Source organism: Hydra vulgaris, chromosome 01 (genome assembly GCF_038396675.1).
Source record: "Hydra vulgaris chromosome 01, alternate assembly HydraT2T_AEP".
Taxonomy (NCBI): Eukaryota; Metazoa; Cnidaria; class Hydrozoa; order Anthoathecata; family Hydridae; genus Hydra; species Hydra vulgaris.
This window is the reverse complement of record NC_088920.1, coordinates 68,549,037-68,569,252: the sequence shown is the minus strand read 5'-3', so window position 1 is coordinate 68,569,252 and position 20,216 is coordinate 68,549,037. Positions and strand designations below refer to the sequence as shown.

General features: G+C 26.9%; 1 protein-coding gene across 2 annotated transcripts in view; it reads right to left on the bottom strand.

Annotated features, from left to right (window-relative positions):
* The window catches only part of LOC100202345 (protein O-mannosyl-transferase TMTC4), a 44,474-nt gene extending 26,673 nt beyond the window's left edge, over nt 1-17,801 (bottom strand). For both annotated transcript variants that reach the window (XR_010636011.1, XM_065789026.1), the window contains exons 1-3: nt 17,254-17,801; nt 17,017-17,104; nt 5,448-5,533 (exon numbers count right to left, since the gene is read on the bottom strand). Coding sequence is in view for 1 of the 2 variants with exons in the window: in XM_065789026.1 (XP_065645098.1) it covers nt 5,448-5,533; nt 17,017-17,104; nt 17,254-17,781 (702 nt within the window). In the remaining variant the exon portion in view is untranslated. The remainder of the gene's footprint in view (nt 1-5,447; nt 5,534-17,016; nt 17,105-17,253) is intronic.
* Between the last annotated feature and the right edge of the window lie 2,415 nt (nt 17,802-20,216).

Below are 20,216 nucleotides of genomic sequence, written 5' to 3'. Positions count from 1 at the left end.
AAAAATAAAAAAAGAGGAAATTTAACGCAATATATTAAAATTTAATTATATTAAAAGTTGCTCAGTTTTTGATAAATTTGATTTAATTTAAGTCATAAAATAAAAGATTTTTACTTTCTATATTTTTCTTTCTCTTATTTTATTTTAAGGAGTTTTCTGTTACATGGTCCTCAAAAATGACTGTGATATAAAAAAAGTTTAAGACCAACAAAGCTAGTTTTATCAGTAACATTTCATACGAAGATGACATGTTACTGATAAAACTTACTTGAAGTAATGGAGATTACTGAAGGAAAAAAATTTAAATCAACTTTAAACTTAGGTACAAAATGGAAGCTTCAAAAAGTATAACAAACTAACTAACATTTTTAACAGCTCAAAATTAAACACAAAGCGACTGTTACATAACACAAAAACATTCACAAATCTTTAATTCAGAAATTTACTACAACTACTACTAAAATAATCTTGTAACAACAACTACAGCAACCAATTACAACTAATTAAAGTAACAATTACAACTACAACAATTACTACTACAGTAACTGCTCTTGCAACAACAATACTACATGTAATAATAATAATTTTTTACCACAATAACTACTACTACATCTACAAATGCTACAAAACAACTACAACAACTACTATTTTTTTTCTGCAATTTTTTAAAATGTTTTAAAAATTTTTATTAATATTATTATACTTAAGAAACTTTAATGCCATAACTAAATATTTTCGAGATGCTGAATGAAAAACTTAATCAGCATCTATAGTGCAGCAGATTAGCATTAAAAATGACTGGAATTGTGCACAAGTGGATAAAAGCATAAATTTTTTGCCAATAACTCAGAAAGTTATGCTGTTTATTTTAAGATGTGGTGGCAAAATGTAGCATGACCAGAACTGGCTTGAATCCAAGATGGCAGTTACAGCATCTTGGATTTATAAACCATTAGTAAATTTTAAACCGTTTAACTAAAATTTACCAAAATCTTAGGGAAGGTAGAACATAGCAAGTATACATTAATTGCAAATGCGCTAATGAGTAGGGAAAGTGTTAGGGCACGGCCCTCTTCCCCAAAAAAAGGCTTCCCCTTATCCTAAGAATGATATTTTTTCAAAAGTTCTATTCAAAATATTTATATTTACTTTTATTAGTATATACTTATATTTTTGTAAAATAAATGGAGTACATATTTAAAAAAAGGTGTCTAAATAGAAGGCCCTCCAAAAGGCTCTGATTGTTTACTAATCTGGAAACGACATGGGTGCAAAAATACAAAACGCCAGTGAGTGCTTTTACTCAACCTCGGTATTAAACCTTAATAATATAAAGGTTTTTACTTGTAAGTGCGCATTGTGCTGCAGCGCATATACTTTGATCATAAAAGTCATATAAAATGTCTTATTTTTAAAAAACACCCCCTTCCCTAATATTTTTTAAGGTGCGAGTCTAATGTGGAGGCAGGCTAAAGAAAATTGATGATGAAGCTAACCACAGCCTAGAAAAAATTAAAATAACAAGCAAGGTACCAATTTTTTAATTTATCAGAGAAAATCTTAAGTATTTTTATAATACATAAAATATATAAAGAGTTCTCAATGTAACAATAAAATGCATAAATATTGCAAATTTATTGAGATTTTAAGTGCAAAATATGCAGCAATAAAGCTAAAATAAAAAACTTATGATTTTAAATTTAAAATATATGCAGTCTAAGCTAAATTCAGCAAAATGGGTTTATATTAGACACTCCCTCAACGCCACAGAAATCAGCAATTTTTGACAAAAAAGGTTAAATTTTTTTAAAAAATAATTAGCTTTAAAAGAGGATCTAAAGTGGTCAGAAAATGCCGGTATGTATGTAAATCCGTGGCATAGCTCTTTTGGAGCAGTTGGAGCAAATGCTCCACACGCACAGAATGTTAGAGAATTTTTTTAACTTTTTTTAATACCTTCAGAAAGTCTGTCAGCAACCCTATCCAATTTATGTAATTACTTAAATTGGATAAACATAAATTAGAAAGATGTGCAACTTTGTTTCTATTCCATAATGTATATAACTTTTGTGATTAAAACGCAATTACTAATTTGAACTTTTTTTAATTAACTTTGAAAGTATAGGGGGCGCACCAACTTTACTTGCTCCAAGCGCCAAATATGTAACTATGCCACTGATATATATACAGTGGCGACAACATAAATAGCACACTTTCATGACCAGTTGGTTTTACTTTTTGATGCCAACTTTTTTGTATTTATGGCAATTGCTGTTATTTTTTATAGCATCAACAATGTTAACCTTTTTGAACGGAAATACTCATTTGACATTTATTGCTGTCAAAATTGCTTGTTTTAAGCATTTAAGCAGTCGTGTTTACCTTTTGGCGGTCATTTTAAATAGCACACGTTTACTTTTTATTTAAAAAAACTTAAATTCTTTTATTATATCAAAAGATAATCATTCTATTCAGTATTTAAAGGATATTCTTGTAACTCATTTAGCAAAAAAAAAAAAAAATCCATTATCTATCAACTATGTTACGAGGTAAACGTGGAACAAATTTCTTTCGAGGACAAGTACAGGCATTTCCAAATTTAATTGATTGAACAATTCTAAAATAACTCGAAGACTGGGTTGTTCTCGTAAGAAAGATATCAATGCTATTAATTTATTTAATGATACTGGATCATTAAGCAACAAAAAACGCAAGTCTCGCGAATGAAAGATAACCCCTAGAGAAGACGCAGCCATTGTCTGTATCGCTAAGCTGAATCCTTTTGTTGGCGCACCAAAAATTAAAGAACATATTGCTCAAAATTTAAATCTCGATCTGTCTGTCAGCATTGTTAAAAGTCGCTTACGCGAAAATAAGCTATTTGGAAAGGTTGCCCGAAAAAACAATTAGTCTCAAAACGTAATCTCGTCAGCCGTTTGAAGTTTGCAAAACAGCACGTACACGAGGATTTAAGTTTTTGGCAAAATGTGCTTTGGACTGACAAGTCTAAGTTTAATCGCTTTGGATCTGATGGAAAACAATATGTTCATCGTCCCCAAAACCAAGAACTCAGCCCTCGGTATACTCTTAAGACCGTAAAACATGGTGGTGGCAATGTGATAGTTTGGGGCAGTTTTTCATGGTGTGGTGTGAGCCCGTTGCATAGATAATTGATCAACACATATACAAAGAAATACTAGAAAACGTCATGTTGCCATATGCCGAGGAAAATCTCCCTTTGGTTTGGAAGTTCCAACAAGACAACGACCCTAAGCACACCGCCAAAAGTGTTAAAATGTAGTTTAACGCTAAGAAGATTGATGTATTCGAGTGGCCCACACAGTCACCAGACCTATTTTCGGTAGAAAATTTGTGGGAGGAAGTTGACAGAAACAAAAACCGGTCAACTGCAACAAATTTAAACCAACTTTGGATTGAAATAAAAGCTGTTTGGGTCGCCATTACGTCTGAACGATGCCAAAAATTGATCTTGTCAATGGGCTGTCGTTGTCAAACAGTTATTGACTCAAAAGGATACCCCCTAAATATTAATTTACCTCTAATAAAGTTTTTTAAACTATTTATACAAAGAACTTCCATGATTTTGGTAGCAAAAGGACGAAATGATAATTTTATACAGGGTGTGCTATTTAAATTGCCCCCTTATTCTGAACTTCTAAATCATTTATACGATTATACTTTTTTTTCAACTAAGTTACTTTCTTTTCTTACTCAGTTATGTTATCTTCTATAACTAATATTTTATAAGGCTGAAAAAGTTTAGATCTCAAAAACTCAGATCTCTGGAAAATATATCATTACATATTGAACATCAATCTGTGCTATTTATTTTGTCGCCACTGTATATATATATATATATATATATATATATATATATATATATATATATATATATATATATATATATATATATATATATATATATATATATATATATATATATATATGTATATATATATATATACACATATATCGTATGATGTAGTGTTGTATTAAAATAAAACAAAACTCTTGTTCGTTGAAAAGTGCTCAATATTTAGGAAACTTATTTTGACTATTTATAAATTTCAAAACAGAGCGATTTATAATTAAAAACGAAAAAGGAAAAACTTTTATTATGAAGCTTTAACTTTCATGCCTAATGACGTCATTAATCATATATTACCCATTATTATTATTATATATATATATATATATATATATATATATATATATATATATATATATATATATAATTTAAAAAGTTTAAAATTTTAAATTATATATTAACTTTATACTTATAAACCAAGGACGTACATCTTAAGGCCCTGCAAATCGGCATTTTTAGTACACAAAGCAAAGCAAATCTTCACTCGAAATCTGAAGTTTAAGCTTTTTTTTATATTATATTTTTCAGAAAAAAATATTTGAATAAACATATTTTTAAACTGCTTCTTGCCTTGGTTAACGTTTGATTAAAAGGTATTTAGGGATAAACAAAATTAATTTGATAGCGCCAAAGCGTCATATATCTAAAAAAAAAATGCAACAAAATCAAAACAAGTAAGAATTCAAAAAACTTGAATCATTTTTTTAAATTCAAATTGAATCTCGAATTGATTAATCAAAAATCGATTCGAATATAAATTTTGAAGCTTCTCCACAGTATAAATACGTATTTATATGTCTTTGTTTAACTAAGCAAAATGAGTTTCGCGATTTTACAAAACGCAGACCAGAATTGTTTTGAAAGTTCTTGGATATTTAACTGATAACATATTAATTTAAATAATAACAAGATTATTTATAAACATAAAAATTTATTCGATATATAAATATATATAGAAAATTATATAAATATTTCATAAAATGCCCTTGTGCTCAAATATATCTGGTCTGTGTTTTGTTATAAACACAAAATTCAATTTTGATTTTTACGAACAAGACACAACTAAATCAACGTGCCACCATATCTTAAATGCATTGTATACTTATTTTCTATGTGTAAAAAAAGTTTCATGCTTTCATCCACTTTAGCACAAATGTTATGCTAATCTGCTGCACTACTATATAACATTGAAAATTTTATAAATAAATCAGTCTAATATTTTTTATTTATAAAAGTACTAAGTTTTAAACACTTTTATAAGTTATTCTGTCATGAAACTTTCAGTTACGAAATTGTTTTTTTATTTAAAATTTTTGAATATTGAGCTAGGAGTTTTTAGTTTCAGTTTTGTTATGTAATCAATACATCTAAATAAGCAACATACATATGTGACATTCAGTTGACATGTCAACTGAATGTCATGTCACAAAAATTTCTTCATGTAACAAGAAAAAAAAAATTAAAAAAAAAAAAACATTTACTAAAAAATGCAAAAAAATTTAAGATTTATCATTATACAAAAAATCATAAAAAAAAATAAATAAATAATAAAAATAACCAAAATAGTGATTCCTTGTTCTTTAAAAAACATTGAAACTGCACAAAGTATAATACTCATTAAAAAGTATTTCCAGGTTCCATTATCTAAATTATTAAACACTTATACCTTAAATATTTTAACAAACAACACATACCTATTAAAAAACACTTGTTGAAAAACAAAATGTTGATGACAAAAGATTATTCAAAAGACAATAAAAAAAGAAAATGTAATTAGTAAATGAGTTTTGTAATGATTTGTAAAGATTTGTAAAAAAAATGAAATTTTAACATATTAACTTCTTTGAAACCAATAGTCCCTGCAGTCAAGAAGAATATGGGTTCAAACTATTACCTCTAGTGTAAAAAGCTCTTTACCACTACAATGTAGTAGTAGAATGCAATGTTAATAAATGAATGTAATTCATGTAATTACTGTTGTAGTTCGATGTCAATGAACATTCATTAATTAACATGAATTACATTAAATTAACATTGTATTTATTCATTAACATTTTTTTCACTCTACAGTATTAATTAAGGAATGGACTAATAAACAAGATAACTTCTTTTTTTTTTTAAATTGGCTTAGGAATGTTTTTGTATAATACTAATACTCACACATCTTCATAAATGATGTTTAAACTCAAAAGCAGGTATTTTAACACGATTTGACCTGCTTTAAAAAATGTTTTCCTTGGAAAATAAGATTGAAAAAAAAATTATCGTCCATGATAGTAAGACAATTATTTCATCCAATCAACATTTTGTTTAATTGGGGGTTTGGCACAGCTTCCTATAATGATAAAGAAAATGCTACATATGCAGAAAGCGTTATAATTGAAAACAAAACATGTAATAAATTTGATAAGTTAATTTAGAAATCCAAGAACAAGAAGACAAAAAAATCCTGTCGTAGTTTTATCTTAAGATCAGAGATAAATTTTTTCTCAAACAAAAATAAGACTTTAATAAAGGTGACTATATAAATTTTGGTAAAAAGATTATTGAAACTAACTGGAAGCAATTATTTGAAAATTAAAACACTAATGAGTGCTATGAACCTTTCTGCAACAAATATAATAAACTCAGTAAGTAATTTATTCTGTTAAAAAAAGTCCATACCACCCGTAATGCGCCGTGGATGAATAAGGAGGTACTGGCTATGATAAAGCAAAAAAAACAACTGGGCAATTACTTATCTGCGACTAACTGGCGATTAGCGACACTGATTCGTGAATATAGGAAACTAAGAAGCCAAGTGCAGAAAGCATGTAAACGTCCTGTTCGAGTATTTGAAGCACAACTAGCATCAGATAAAAGTAATCCTAAAAGGGTGTACGCTTATGCTAAGGCGCAACAGAATGTTCATGTATCTATTAGTGCTATATCATATGCAAAAAGTGAAACGTTAACAGAGGGAATACATATCGCAAACAGACTTAACGAACACTTTAAATCAGTTTTTGTTGATGATAGTAAAAGTAGTCAGTTACCTATTTTTTGAGAGAAGGCATTATCAAGAAGACTTAGGCGATATAATTATTAATTTTGAAGCGACGCTAGCTTATTTGAAAGGTTTGAACCTGAATAAATCTATTGGTGCTGATAACATTAGTCCAAAGGTACTTAAAGAATGCACAGCTCAAATGACTTACCCTCTTACTTTACTTTACAATAAAGCACTGTCCGAAGGCTCAACACCTACAGCTTGGAAACAGTCACACGTCACACCGTTGTTTAAAAAAGGAAGTCGTCTTGATGCCGCTAATTTTAGACCAGTGTCTATCACATCAGCTTTATGTAAAGTATTGGAAAAGATTATCAGAGAACAGATAACTAAATATCTTTAAAAAACGAGCTGCATCTCACATAATCAACATGGATTTATGTCCAAAAAAGGATGCACGTCTAACTTATTGGAGAGTGTTGACTACATCACGAAAGCATAAAGTAAAAGAAATTTTGTCGATATTGCATTTTTGGACTTCGCGAAAGCGTTTGATCAAGTTTCTCACCGTAGACTACTTCATAAATTGAAAGCATATGGGATTAATGGCAATGTTCTAAAATGGATTGAGTCATTTTTGATTAGTAGAAAACAGCAAACCGTTTTAGGTGAACACTCTAGCGACTGGACCGATGTTATAAGCGGAGTTCCTCAAGGGTCTGTACTTGGTCCAACATTATTTATCATTTATATAAACGACTTAAGGGATAATTAAAATCAGTTCATAAAATCTATGCTGACGACACTAAGCTGTTACAAGAATTAAGACCTGAGTTTCATGATGCTGGTCGCCTGATCCTACAAAATGATTTAAACATTGTCACAGAATGGTCAAAGGAATGGCTGATGGAGTTAAATGTTTTAAAATGTAAAGTTATGCACCTTGGTTATGGAAATAGTAATCATGAATATGTAATGAATGATGGAAATACATCACTTACTCTTGAGGCAATAGATATTGAGAGAGACCTGGGTATCTTCATATCTAATGATCTAAAATGGAATCAACACATACAGGTTGCAACACGTAAAGCGAATATGATACTTGGCCTATTAAAAAAAACATTTAGATCAAGAGATATGAAGCTTTGGAGTAAATTATACACTACGTATGTTAGGCCGCACCTGAAATTCGCTATTCCGGTATGGTGTCCTTACTTAAAAGATGACATCAAAGAAATCGAAAAAATTCAGCACAAAGCAACAAAAGTACCTCATGATTTAATAGGATTACCTTACGCTGAAAGGTGTCGTTGGCTCAATTTTATTACTTTGGAAACTCGCAGGAGACGTGGCGACTTAATCCGACAGTTTAAGCTAGAAAACGGTTTTGAGAGTATCAATTGGCATAATTCACCAATTCGCAGAACATCTTCCAACGTCCTAATGCGTAAATTTACATATAATAATGCTCGTCACAATTTTTTTACAAATCGTATTGTCAATGAAGAAATAACTTGCCGTCAGCATGCAAAAAAGCTCCGTCAGTTAACGCATTTAAGAATAGAATTGACAAGTATTTTTTTTCTCCAGCTGCAAACAGTACATCTTTTACTGAAGATGAGCTGCATGTTTATTAATTAATTCGTGCTTTAGCAACTACAAATATTGGCTTTTTAGATACTATTTGTCATAGATGTAAACTTTAATTAAATGAAAACAATCTTTTTTCCCTTTTTCCCAATTTTGATAGCAACTTACTTGCTATGAATAACAATTGCTTTTTTTTTACTTCAAGTTTATATTTCACAAACCATAAATTTTTGTATAATTTGTTGGTTTTGTTTGTTTGTTTTTTAATTATTTGTCATTTTATCTACGAGGACTTATTTAAATATATTACTATTATTACTATTACTAAAGATTTTTTGTTATATATAAAATATTATAGACATACAATATATATATATATATATATATATATATATATATATATATATATATATATATATATATATATATTTATATTATTATATGTAACAAAACAAATAAATAATAAAAAAATTCCCCCTGCCTTAGGACTCTTGGTTAAGATGGTGTCTTGATAAAAATAGGCATCTTGTACAGGATGTTAACTGCATCGAGCTACTGTCTTGTAGGAGGCCTCCTTTAAAGACAAAGACTTTAGGGGTAAGCAGAATAATTCTGCAAACCAGCCTCGAAACTTTTTGTCATCAAAATACAGAAAAATTTTTTCTGTATTTTGATGACAAAAAGTAAAATTTCAAATGCAAGACCGGAATTTTTTTTTTTTTAATTGATAGACTGCCTGCCCCAACCAAACCCTCAGTCGATGTAGCAGCACTCCCTTGCGAGTCAGGCTAAAAGATAGTAGATGTAGCAGAACTCCGTTGCTACATCTACTATCTTTTTAAAAAAAAAAAAAAAATCAGTTTATTAAAAAAATAAAAATAAAAACATTTTATTAAAAAAACAAAAATAAAAACATTGTTTATATTGTTAAAAACATTCAGAATGTTTTTAAAAACATTCTGGTCAATTAAATTTGCGCTTTTGCGGTTTTTTTAAAAAACGATTAATTTGTAATTAAATTAATGGTTTTTACTTTCTGACAACATGCAAATGTTGGACGAAAGTCAAAAGTAATTAAAAGTGACGTATATGTTGGTGTAAGAATCATTTTTTTCCTTCTGTGCTTCCCAAATGCAAATATATATATGTATGTATATATATAGCCCTCGGAATTAGGGTCAGCATTTGACAATACTGACCTTACTGCTAACCTAGAGCTGTTTGAGGTAGGCAAAAAATCTGATGCTGACCTCGTTTCTATGTTTTATGGTAAAACCTTGGGAATAATTTTTTTTTTCTTTCGCCAACCTGATGTCAACCTGTAAAAGATTAAAGTTGGCAAATGGTAAAAAATTACTACATCTGCCAAACAACATCTGTGGAGTAGTCCAATATCATCTGTACACTTTTGTCCAAGATCATCTGTATTTTTTTTTACTCTTATAAGATCTATCTATTATCTAAAAATTCTACAATATCTTTAAGAAAGATGTAACTACATCTGGTAATTTTTTTCCAAATCCAATAACATCTGGAAGAATTTTCTCCAGATATAGTTACATCTGAAAAAATTTACATGTAACTAAATCTGGTTCAAATAATGCATTATTAGTTAATAATTTTTTCCAGATGTAACTACATCTGAAAAAAATCCTATATGTAACGACTTCTGATTAAAATAATACATTACTAGTTGACTTTTTTTCCAGATGTAATTACATCAGCTTATAATTAATAGTGCAGTTGCCGTTTAGCATTTAATTAGTTAAATCCGTAAAGTAAACAAAAAAAAAGTTTCATCTAGCGTAAACACTTGCTTTTACTTTACTCCACTAGAAAAAAATATGCGATTAATTTTGTAAACTAAATTTAGATACTGAATAAAATTTAATAAATTGCAACAAGAAGTATGCAAATTTTTTTCTCAGGGTTGTTCTTAGACTTACCTTTAATGAAGTCAACAACAAATTTTCTTTTGGAAATTTTTTTAAAATAAGATTTTGCTTACTAGTCATGGAAGCAGTCTGTATGAACGCATCAAAGAACTTGGATGAATGTGTCATTCTTGCAAATACAGTTTTACAAAATTTATTTATATCTGTTTAACAGAAAAGGAGAAAGTATTATGAGTTTGGAGAAAGATAAAATGATAGAATAACTGATGAGTATTACATTTTTAATCTAGTTTTTAGAGTTGATAAAACAATTACAAATAATATTAAACTTAAGCGTCAGTGTAGCACTCATTACAATCGGCTTCAGAAATACCGTCAGTTTGAAGTATTAAAAATTATTTCATAAAAATATATTTTTGCACTCAAAAGATACGACCATTTAAAGTTTTGGAACTTCTCATTTATTGAAGTTTTTAAAAAGTTAGAAAAAAATTCAAAAATATAAAAAATGCCTATCTGATTACTAGAGTATAAATATAAATAAATATTTCTAATTAATCAGATATTTTTAATTGCTTTAGAAAATAATAATTTTTTTTTTGCAAACTATAAGCAAAACATTAAAATAAGTGTTAACAGCTTGCAAAGGTACATCATGGATGTTTTAACTGCCAAGCATGTAGGTTTTACACTTTTACACCCAGCAGCCGGGTACAGACACTGCATATTTTAATATGTATCGCTATTGTTAATACATATTTTTAGTTACAATTCTGTGGTGTCCTTTCAAGATATCATTAATTTCTACCATTAATATGTCTGCCAAAGACCTAAGAAACAAGTAGGTCTGCAACAGACATACCATGACACACTTTACGGATCCCAAAATAATCGTCTGATTAAACTCCTGTTTGTATGTACATCTGGCAAATTTGTTATCTTTTAATTTAGCTTTTTTTTAACAGATTACATCTGATCAAATTCTTTAAGTAAATATATCCAGATACTTTTGTAGCTTATAATTTAACATTTTTATTGATATATTTTCCCAAAGTTGTGTTTTCATTTACAGCATTATCCATGAAACAAAACTAACATCTCGTTAGAAAAATGAAAATCTTTTCTAAATTATTGTACAGTCTGTCTTTTTCCAAAATGAACAAGGTTGTGAAGAGTACAATCAATATTTGCAGCAGCGCACAGTGGGGCAGAATAGCTTCAAAATTGCTTCAAAAATTGACAAAAATGAAAGCGTAACAGTTTATTAATTGTTTTTCCAAGTAGATTTTTGTAGTAGTTATTTTTCCTAGATTTTGGAGCATATTAAATACCAAAAATGCTTTTTACAATAAACAGTTTGGGTTTAAATCTGGCCATTCAACCAATCATGTAATCATTCATTTAGTACATGAAATATTTAAAGCGGTAGTTCATAATATAGAAACAGTGCATCTCATTTAATGATGGAAAAACACATATAGTGTCAATTACCTGTGACCGCAAGGATCAATCCTATGGTCTCACTTAATTCTCATTTATATAAATGACTTGAATAAATTTTCAAATATTGTAAATTCAATCATATTTGCACATAATACTAATTTTTTTTTATTAAAATAAAGAAATTAAAATTTTATATTGCAAAACTAAATGAATGGTTAATAGCAAATAAATTATCTATAAATATAAAAAAATATATATACTCTCTTCCATCGTCTTCATGAAAAAGAACTCATTCCTTTAAAACTTCCTAATCTCTTTGTTAATAGCTCTTGTATTATAAAATAGAGCTAATTGTTGTTTTTTTAAGTGTTTTAGAGGAAAATGGGACATGGAGGGAGCACATAAATATAATCTAAAATAAAATTTCAAAAAAATATTGGGCTACTATATAAAGCTAAGCAGTTGTTAGACCAAGCCTGTTTGAAATATATTTATTTTTCTTTTATTCATTGCTACCTTAATAAATACCTAAAATACTCTAAATATTCTCAAAAGTTTTTATCAAAAACTTCTCAATATTTTGAGAACTTTTCATAAAAATTTATACTTTATAATTGAAATTTTTATTTTAAGGGGCTTGGCGATAAGACCAAATTTGTCTTCTTCTTGCCCCAGCCATATATATATATATATATATATATATATATATATATATATATATATATATATATATATATATACATATATATATATATATATATATATATATATATATATATATATATATATATATATATATATATATATATAGATCTATAGTTTGTTGGCTTTGGGAAGAGCGGAAGGAAAAAAGTGATTCTTACGCCAACACATACGTCACTTTTAATTACTTTTGACTTTCGTCCAACATTTTCGTGTTGGACGAAAGTCAAAACCATGAATTTAATTACAAATTAATTGTTATATAAAAAAACCACAAAAACGCAAATTTAATTGACCAGAATGTTTTTAAAAATATTCTGAATGTTTTTAAAACATTTTAATGGGTCCCTAATATTATGTAAAAAAAAGTTTTTCAAAAGTATGTCATGTTGGGTCTCAAAAGAAGCAAAATTTTATAAAAATTTCAAAAATAACAATTATTTTAAAAAAAAATTGTTATTTTATAGTTTATTGCAGAAAAAATGACCTTTTAAACTAAAAATGAAAAATATTTATTTTTTTTAATTATAATTTCAAAAAAATCTTTTTTTTACATAATATTAGGGACCCATTAAAATTTTAAAGGTCTTGAGGAACCTCAAGATAATTTCCTAGAGCATTGATATTTTTCCAGAGTATTTCTGAAATGAATAGACAACTTTTGCACACCCAGGCTAAACGAATTGTAAAAACACTAAAATTCACTCCACCCTAATGGACAGGCCTCGCGATATTCTTTTCCTACCATGCAAACATATTCAAATCTGCAGGCAATGCTATGAAACCATTCTAGCAGAAGCTTTGGTTGATAACCAACTTCTTCCGTGGTTAAACTGCCATAGGATTGTGGAAGATACAATAGAAATTTAAGGATTTTTTATTTGATGTTTCAATTTTTAAAGTTTAAATTTTTTTGATATGTTGATACTTTTTCTAGTTGTTTTAAAAAAAATAGCTGATCTTTTTTTAGTGCAATAATTTGTATGTAGGTAATTATAGTATACTATTTATTTTAGTTAAATTGGTTCATTTATGTTTGTTGGGCAACTTTTTAGACAGATATAGCTCTTGCTTGCCATAATTTTATATAAGATTTGTTATGCAATACCTTATGTTTCTATTTACAACTTTGTTAAGTGTTTTTATTTTTTATTTCTAAAACAATTTTGCAACTTCTTAAAACTCTTGTATAAAAATTAAAACAATTGTTTGCATTGATGTTATTAGGACAAAATAAAAAGAAAATTCTGCTTTATTACTTTCAAATATAAAACTTGTATTTGACTTGAAATAATTTTCAAATAGAATCATTAACTATTTTTGTGTGTTTTTATTTGCCACACAGAATAACTATTATTTAGAATCGTTCTTAATTTTTTTGTTGTGTACAAACATTTTAAAAGCTACTGGTTTATCTATAATACAATCGCACAAGTCACTAACTCCCTTATTCTGTAACGCAGTAAACAATTAACGCATTTGACATTGTTCTGCCACTTGAATACAATTTTTAAATTTTGCAACACTGTTATGTAACAATTCTGTAAGGGGTCACCATAAAGTATGTACGCTTTTATTTCAACTCTCCTCCCCCTGCATTTTTCTATACGCTTTTTTGAGTACCCTTAAGCTCCCTAAAAGCTTTTAACCTACCTATCCAACATTTTATAATATTTTTTTAGATTTAGTGTCCCCTTACTTTTATAATTGACCCCTGACCCCTATCTCATATACGCCATTTCCAGACCCCTCTCCCCCATCAGAGCGAACCTACTTTGCGGACAATCCCTAACATGAAATATAAAAATTACTCTTTAGCAGTTAATTGTAAAAATAAATAATATTCCCGCAGTTTCCCCCTAAAATATTTATAACGGTCAATATTTTAGGGGAAAACTGTGAGAATATTAACGCTATAACAGTCCATTTGATCAAATTGTAATCTATCAATTGATTATTTTAGAATATTGCTTTGTTTGATAATTGAAAAGATGTAACCCAATCTTAAAAATTTACAAATGTAGTTGCACAAATGTTATTACATTTTGATAATTTAAAAGATGTAATTACATCTGTAGAATCCACAGATGTATTTGTACAAATGTAGTTATTTATAGTATAATTAAAAAGATGTAACTACATCTGTAAAATCTCCAGATTTAGTTGCACAGATGTTGTTATACTTAGATAATTGAAAAGATGTAACTACATCTGTAATATTCATTTAATTTTTGCACATATGTTATTAGACACCAATGAAAAAACTGATGTTGTTACCCTGACCCAGGCAAATTATTACCGACCTCATTTTTCGTAATTCCGAGGGCAGTATATATATAATTACACATTTATATACAAATATTTACTTAAATGTAAACATAAACAATATTTTACCATATAAATGATAATATATGTTGATAAAAACAATAGAAATGCAAAATACAAAATAAATACTAACCTTCATATTTACTAGGTTATGTAACTTATGTCAACTGCTTATCTATTTATTTTTTAATTGCAAATATTCAGTTAAAATAGAGTTTGGTTTCCAACTTGTTCTCATTTTTTTATGTCAAAGAATAACAACAACAGTTACAAGTGTGAAGAAATTAAAGAAAAGATGTTCAGTAGTTTAAAGAAATTTTGTTTCTGTCATGCAACAAAATAAAACAAGATAATATTATATATCATTACAAGATATATTATAACATGCGACAATCTACATCAAAAAAAAAAAAAGTTGCAATGAGATTGAAAAAGACTAATTTTTTAATTAAGCTGAGAGGTCACAGGCTGCAGGCTAAGACATTCAATCATACTTTTAAAGAAAGAAAGTCAAATTTATACACAATTATTTATGACTTACAACAAGTACAATCACATTAACTTAACTTTTTCATAGGTTTTTTTTTATGTTTCATCTAACAACTTCATATACAAAAAAAAAATTTGTTGTATAAACAATTTTGTTTTCTGATACTAAATATTTCGATAAAATAATTAGCTTATTAGAGATTAAGTTTTTGTAGTTTTTATTTAACATAATTATCATAATAATAATATTTAACATAATTATCATTCAAACTTTTGTGACAAACTTTTTTACATAATTGTTATTCAAAATTTAATGTGGTTTTTTATAAAATTAATTACTTTATATATCTTACCGCTTATAGAATAATTCAAAAGTTAAAAAATGATAAAAATTTGCTTAATGGAAATCACACTAGGCATACATAAAATTACTTAACATGTACATAAATTGTCGGCAGTTTAATGCTTTAAAACAAGGCCTGGTGTATTTGTGATCAAGAAGACATTGGTCTCAGAGTATAACTCATAAAGCTTTTTTTATTATATATAATTTATCAAACATTTTACAAATTTATGATAAATTATATATAATAAAAAAATGACTTGATGTCAAAACCATATTTGTTTTTTTCATTTACATTTTTGAATGCACTACTCATTTAAAATTATTCAACCGATTATATCTAAACATGATATTAAATTCATTTTAATACTCATTTTTAGATATGTAAATTAAAATTATTTTATTCAAACCAAAATTAAACATAATACAATTGAAATAATTTCCTTATTTCATAGCTTAAATATTGATTATTCGATACATTTAAGCAAATTGTATAATTTAAGAGTTAATTAAAATCATAAATAGATATAATTAAAACATTCATAATTGTGTTTAAAATTAATGAATCCTTTTTAAAATGATTAAACTAAAGGTATCAAACATAACTATTAGCTTAACCCAGTATACTATTTATTAAAATGTTTAAACTAAAGGTATCAAACTAGTACCCAGTATACTATTTATTAAAGTTGTTACTAGTTAAGTAGAATTTAAAAAATTATTTTAAATCAAAACCAGATAGAATTGGCAAACCAAATAAAAACCAGATAAAAAGGTTTTTATATTTATATCAAAATAAAAGTGAAAGAGCACAATTTCCAAATTTTTCTCTAAAATAGATTTTTATTTATATATTGTGTTTAGCTTTTAGTTTAATTAATTTTTAACACATTTACTCAAAAATGTTTTTTATCGTAATTTTTGGGAAAAAATAAAAATATAAATTATCTGGTTTTACAAGTCCACTACTATGTTAATAAAAACTGATAAAACTTAGAGTTGATAAAAATAAGATGATGAGAATCTTAGAATGATGAATCTTACTTGCATTGCCTATAACATAATTCTAAAACCAACCAATACATTTTCTTACATTAATTACAAACAGGGTGCTGTAAAAACACGAAAGTCTCAACTTTTTTAACTCATCTTTACTATTGCCTTATTTTGTCTAGTATAAACCTTTATTATTTTTTCTAGTATAACCCTTTGTTATCTTGTTTAGTATAAACCTTTATTATTTTTTCTAGTGTAAACCTTTGTTATTTTGTTTAGTATAAACCTTTCTATAAATAAACAAGTAAAAAATAAAAAATTTGAACAAGAAAAAAAAAAAAATAAACATTACCTAAATAACAATGCTTTGAATAACAGAGAAAAGATAAAATAAATGATGTACAACATAGCAAATCAGCTCGCCCAACAATGGCAGCTACCTAAAACGCATTTAAGAACTTCAAAAAATAATTACCATCTAAAACATTAAAAACATAGAAATATCAATATACATTGATGACTAAAACACTTTGAAAACAACAACATTTGCATCATAAAAAACAAAACAACAAAGTCAAATTAAACTTACACTTTCTGTATGAATTGGGTGAATAGCAAACAAGATACCACATAAAAGACTTGCTTTGGGGGATGTAAAAATCTTTCTTCCATCTGAAGAAATTCTAATGCCCCCAAACAAAACAGAAAAAACTTGCAAAATAAAAATACTATTTATTGTATGTAACACAATATTAACAAGATGGAAACCCCAAGGTTTGTACCCACCAGCAAGAAAATAATCAAGCTTGAAGGATAACACTGTAAGTGGTCTATAACTCTTATGACTTATGTTTGACCTAATACTTGTGCCCCAAAAATCATTTTGGAAGACCTGCCAAACTGAAGTATGAGATCGTATGTCTTCGTTAAGTAATATTGCGGAGTTGTCATCAAAAGTAAAGTCACCCCACTGCGTAACCCAAAAACAACAAACTGAAACAAATGCTACTATAACAGAACATTTGAAAAATGAGAAAACAGGAACAGGCAGAACATTATCATTGAGGCTTAAATAAAGTGTCTTTTTGTCTTTATTAACAACTTTGCTTTCTAGCATTATTTTACATAGTTCTAAATACAGAGTTTTACATATAAAGTTTAGCAAAAAAAAATCAAAAAATTAAGAAAGTAAATTATGTTTATTACTTATAAGCCACAAGGTAAGTATCAAGATCACATGAAAAAGTAGTTAATGCTCGATGGATCCTAAGGATTTGTTTAAAAGAAAATGCAATCCAAATCTTATGATGCAAACATCAAACAATGACCACTAGGCTTTAAAATTTCAATTTAAATATCTAATTTAGAATAATCTCACATATAAATTATTGGTACGTGAGATTACATTGAAAGATATACATAGATATGTATGTATGTATATACATATTCACATACACACACATATATATATATATATATATATATATATATATATATATATATATATATAAAATGATATATATAAAATGATATATATATATATATATATATATATATATATATATATATATATATATATATTAGGGTTATGACTTTTTTTCAACCCCATGCTCCTGTACTGTAGTTTGATGAACTTTTACCTAAAAAGCACGAAATGAACTATTATTTGCATATCTTTTGAAAAAAGTTCCCCCCGCCATTCAAAAATTGATTTTGACATAAAATCGATTTTAGGTAAAAGTTCATCAAACTACAGTACAGGAGCATGAGGTTGAAAAAAAGTCATAACCCTAATATATATATATATATATAAATATATATATATATATCATTTTATATATATATATATATAAATATATATATATATCATTTTATATATATATATATATATCATTTTATATATATATATACATACATATATACATATAGACATATCTATATATATATATATATATATATATATATATATATATATACATATATATATATATATATATATATATATATCGTTTTATATATATATATATATAAAACGATTTGAAGAATATCAATTTAAACCAAAATAATATCTTTCAAACAACTTTAAATTTACAGCAGGAAAGTAAAGCAGGGGTATGGTTACAAATAGAATTATATCTTTCGTGTAAATAGGGTTGAAACAAGTGTTGGACATCAAATCATTGTTCATTTGTTAGCAACAAATCATTGTTCATTTGTTGAACAATGAATTTGAAAAACAAACAATGGTTGGTTGCCCCACTCAAACAGGTCTCCAAAATAGCCCGGGGGCACCAATACCCAACACCATTTGACCTCTGTATATATACATATATATATAGGGGTCGAGGATATGTATACATATATATCTATGCACATATATATATATACAGGTATCACCGGAAATGGTGGACAAAAGCTTGTACCTGTCTCCACACTTGTGAAAGTCAGTTAACATAGGCAAAATAAAGCCCGCATCAATATCAACTTTTTGGTAAAAAATGTTAAATATGTTGATGTTTTTTATTTAGCTTTTTAAAATCTCTTCTTGAACACAAAATGAAATGCATACAAAAATGCATGCAAAAAAAAAAAAAAAGAACGCAATGTAACATTAAAAAACTATTATCTTAACTTTACAAGTATTCAACTCATTTGTTAAAAGTTAAATTACATGTCTTTTTTAACAATTTGTCGTTCTTCATCTTGTTATTATAATGCTTTCTAAAGTTTTCATATTGATGACATTTTTATTCACAAAGAAAATAAAATGAAACTTTATGATAATACGTAGAAGTACGATCAATTGGTTTTATATTATATTCTTTAACAGTACTTTTATATTATTGTTTTATTAAAAACAATTGATTATGTTAAATATTGATGTTATAGCATTTTTATATTTTCACATTTGTTTAAGTAACTAAATTATTATTATTATATATATATATATATATATATATATATATATATATATATATATATATATATATATATATATATATATATATATATATATATATATATATATATATATATATTCAAACAACTTTAAAATGTATTCTACAAAATAGAGTGCTCAATGTTTTTAAAAGAACAGAGCAATTATAAATTAGTAGAAATTCACTTAACAATATTTTTTTTTATTTAACACTTTCATCAATAAAGACTTTTGACCATGCTGTCAAAATTCTTAGAGACACCATGCTGTCAAACTATATATGGGAATTAAAAGGTAAAAATATTGATGATTTTATAATGAATTGGTCTATCCGTAGAACACTGCCTGCATATAACAATATTTCCAAAAAATGCATACTATGCTTACAAGAAAAATTTTAAATAATTTTGAAAATTTTAAATAATTTCAAACCAAGAATGCTTATTAATCAAAAAAAAAAAGGAATTAATTTCTAAATGTAGGCACGAAAATAAGTTACTCCTAAAAAACTATAAAAACAAATGAGCTCAAATAATAGTTACGTTAAATCCCCCTTTAAAAAAAATATTTTTTATAAAAAAAAGTATAACTAATCATTTCTAAAGAATTCTTTT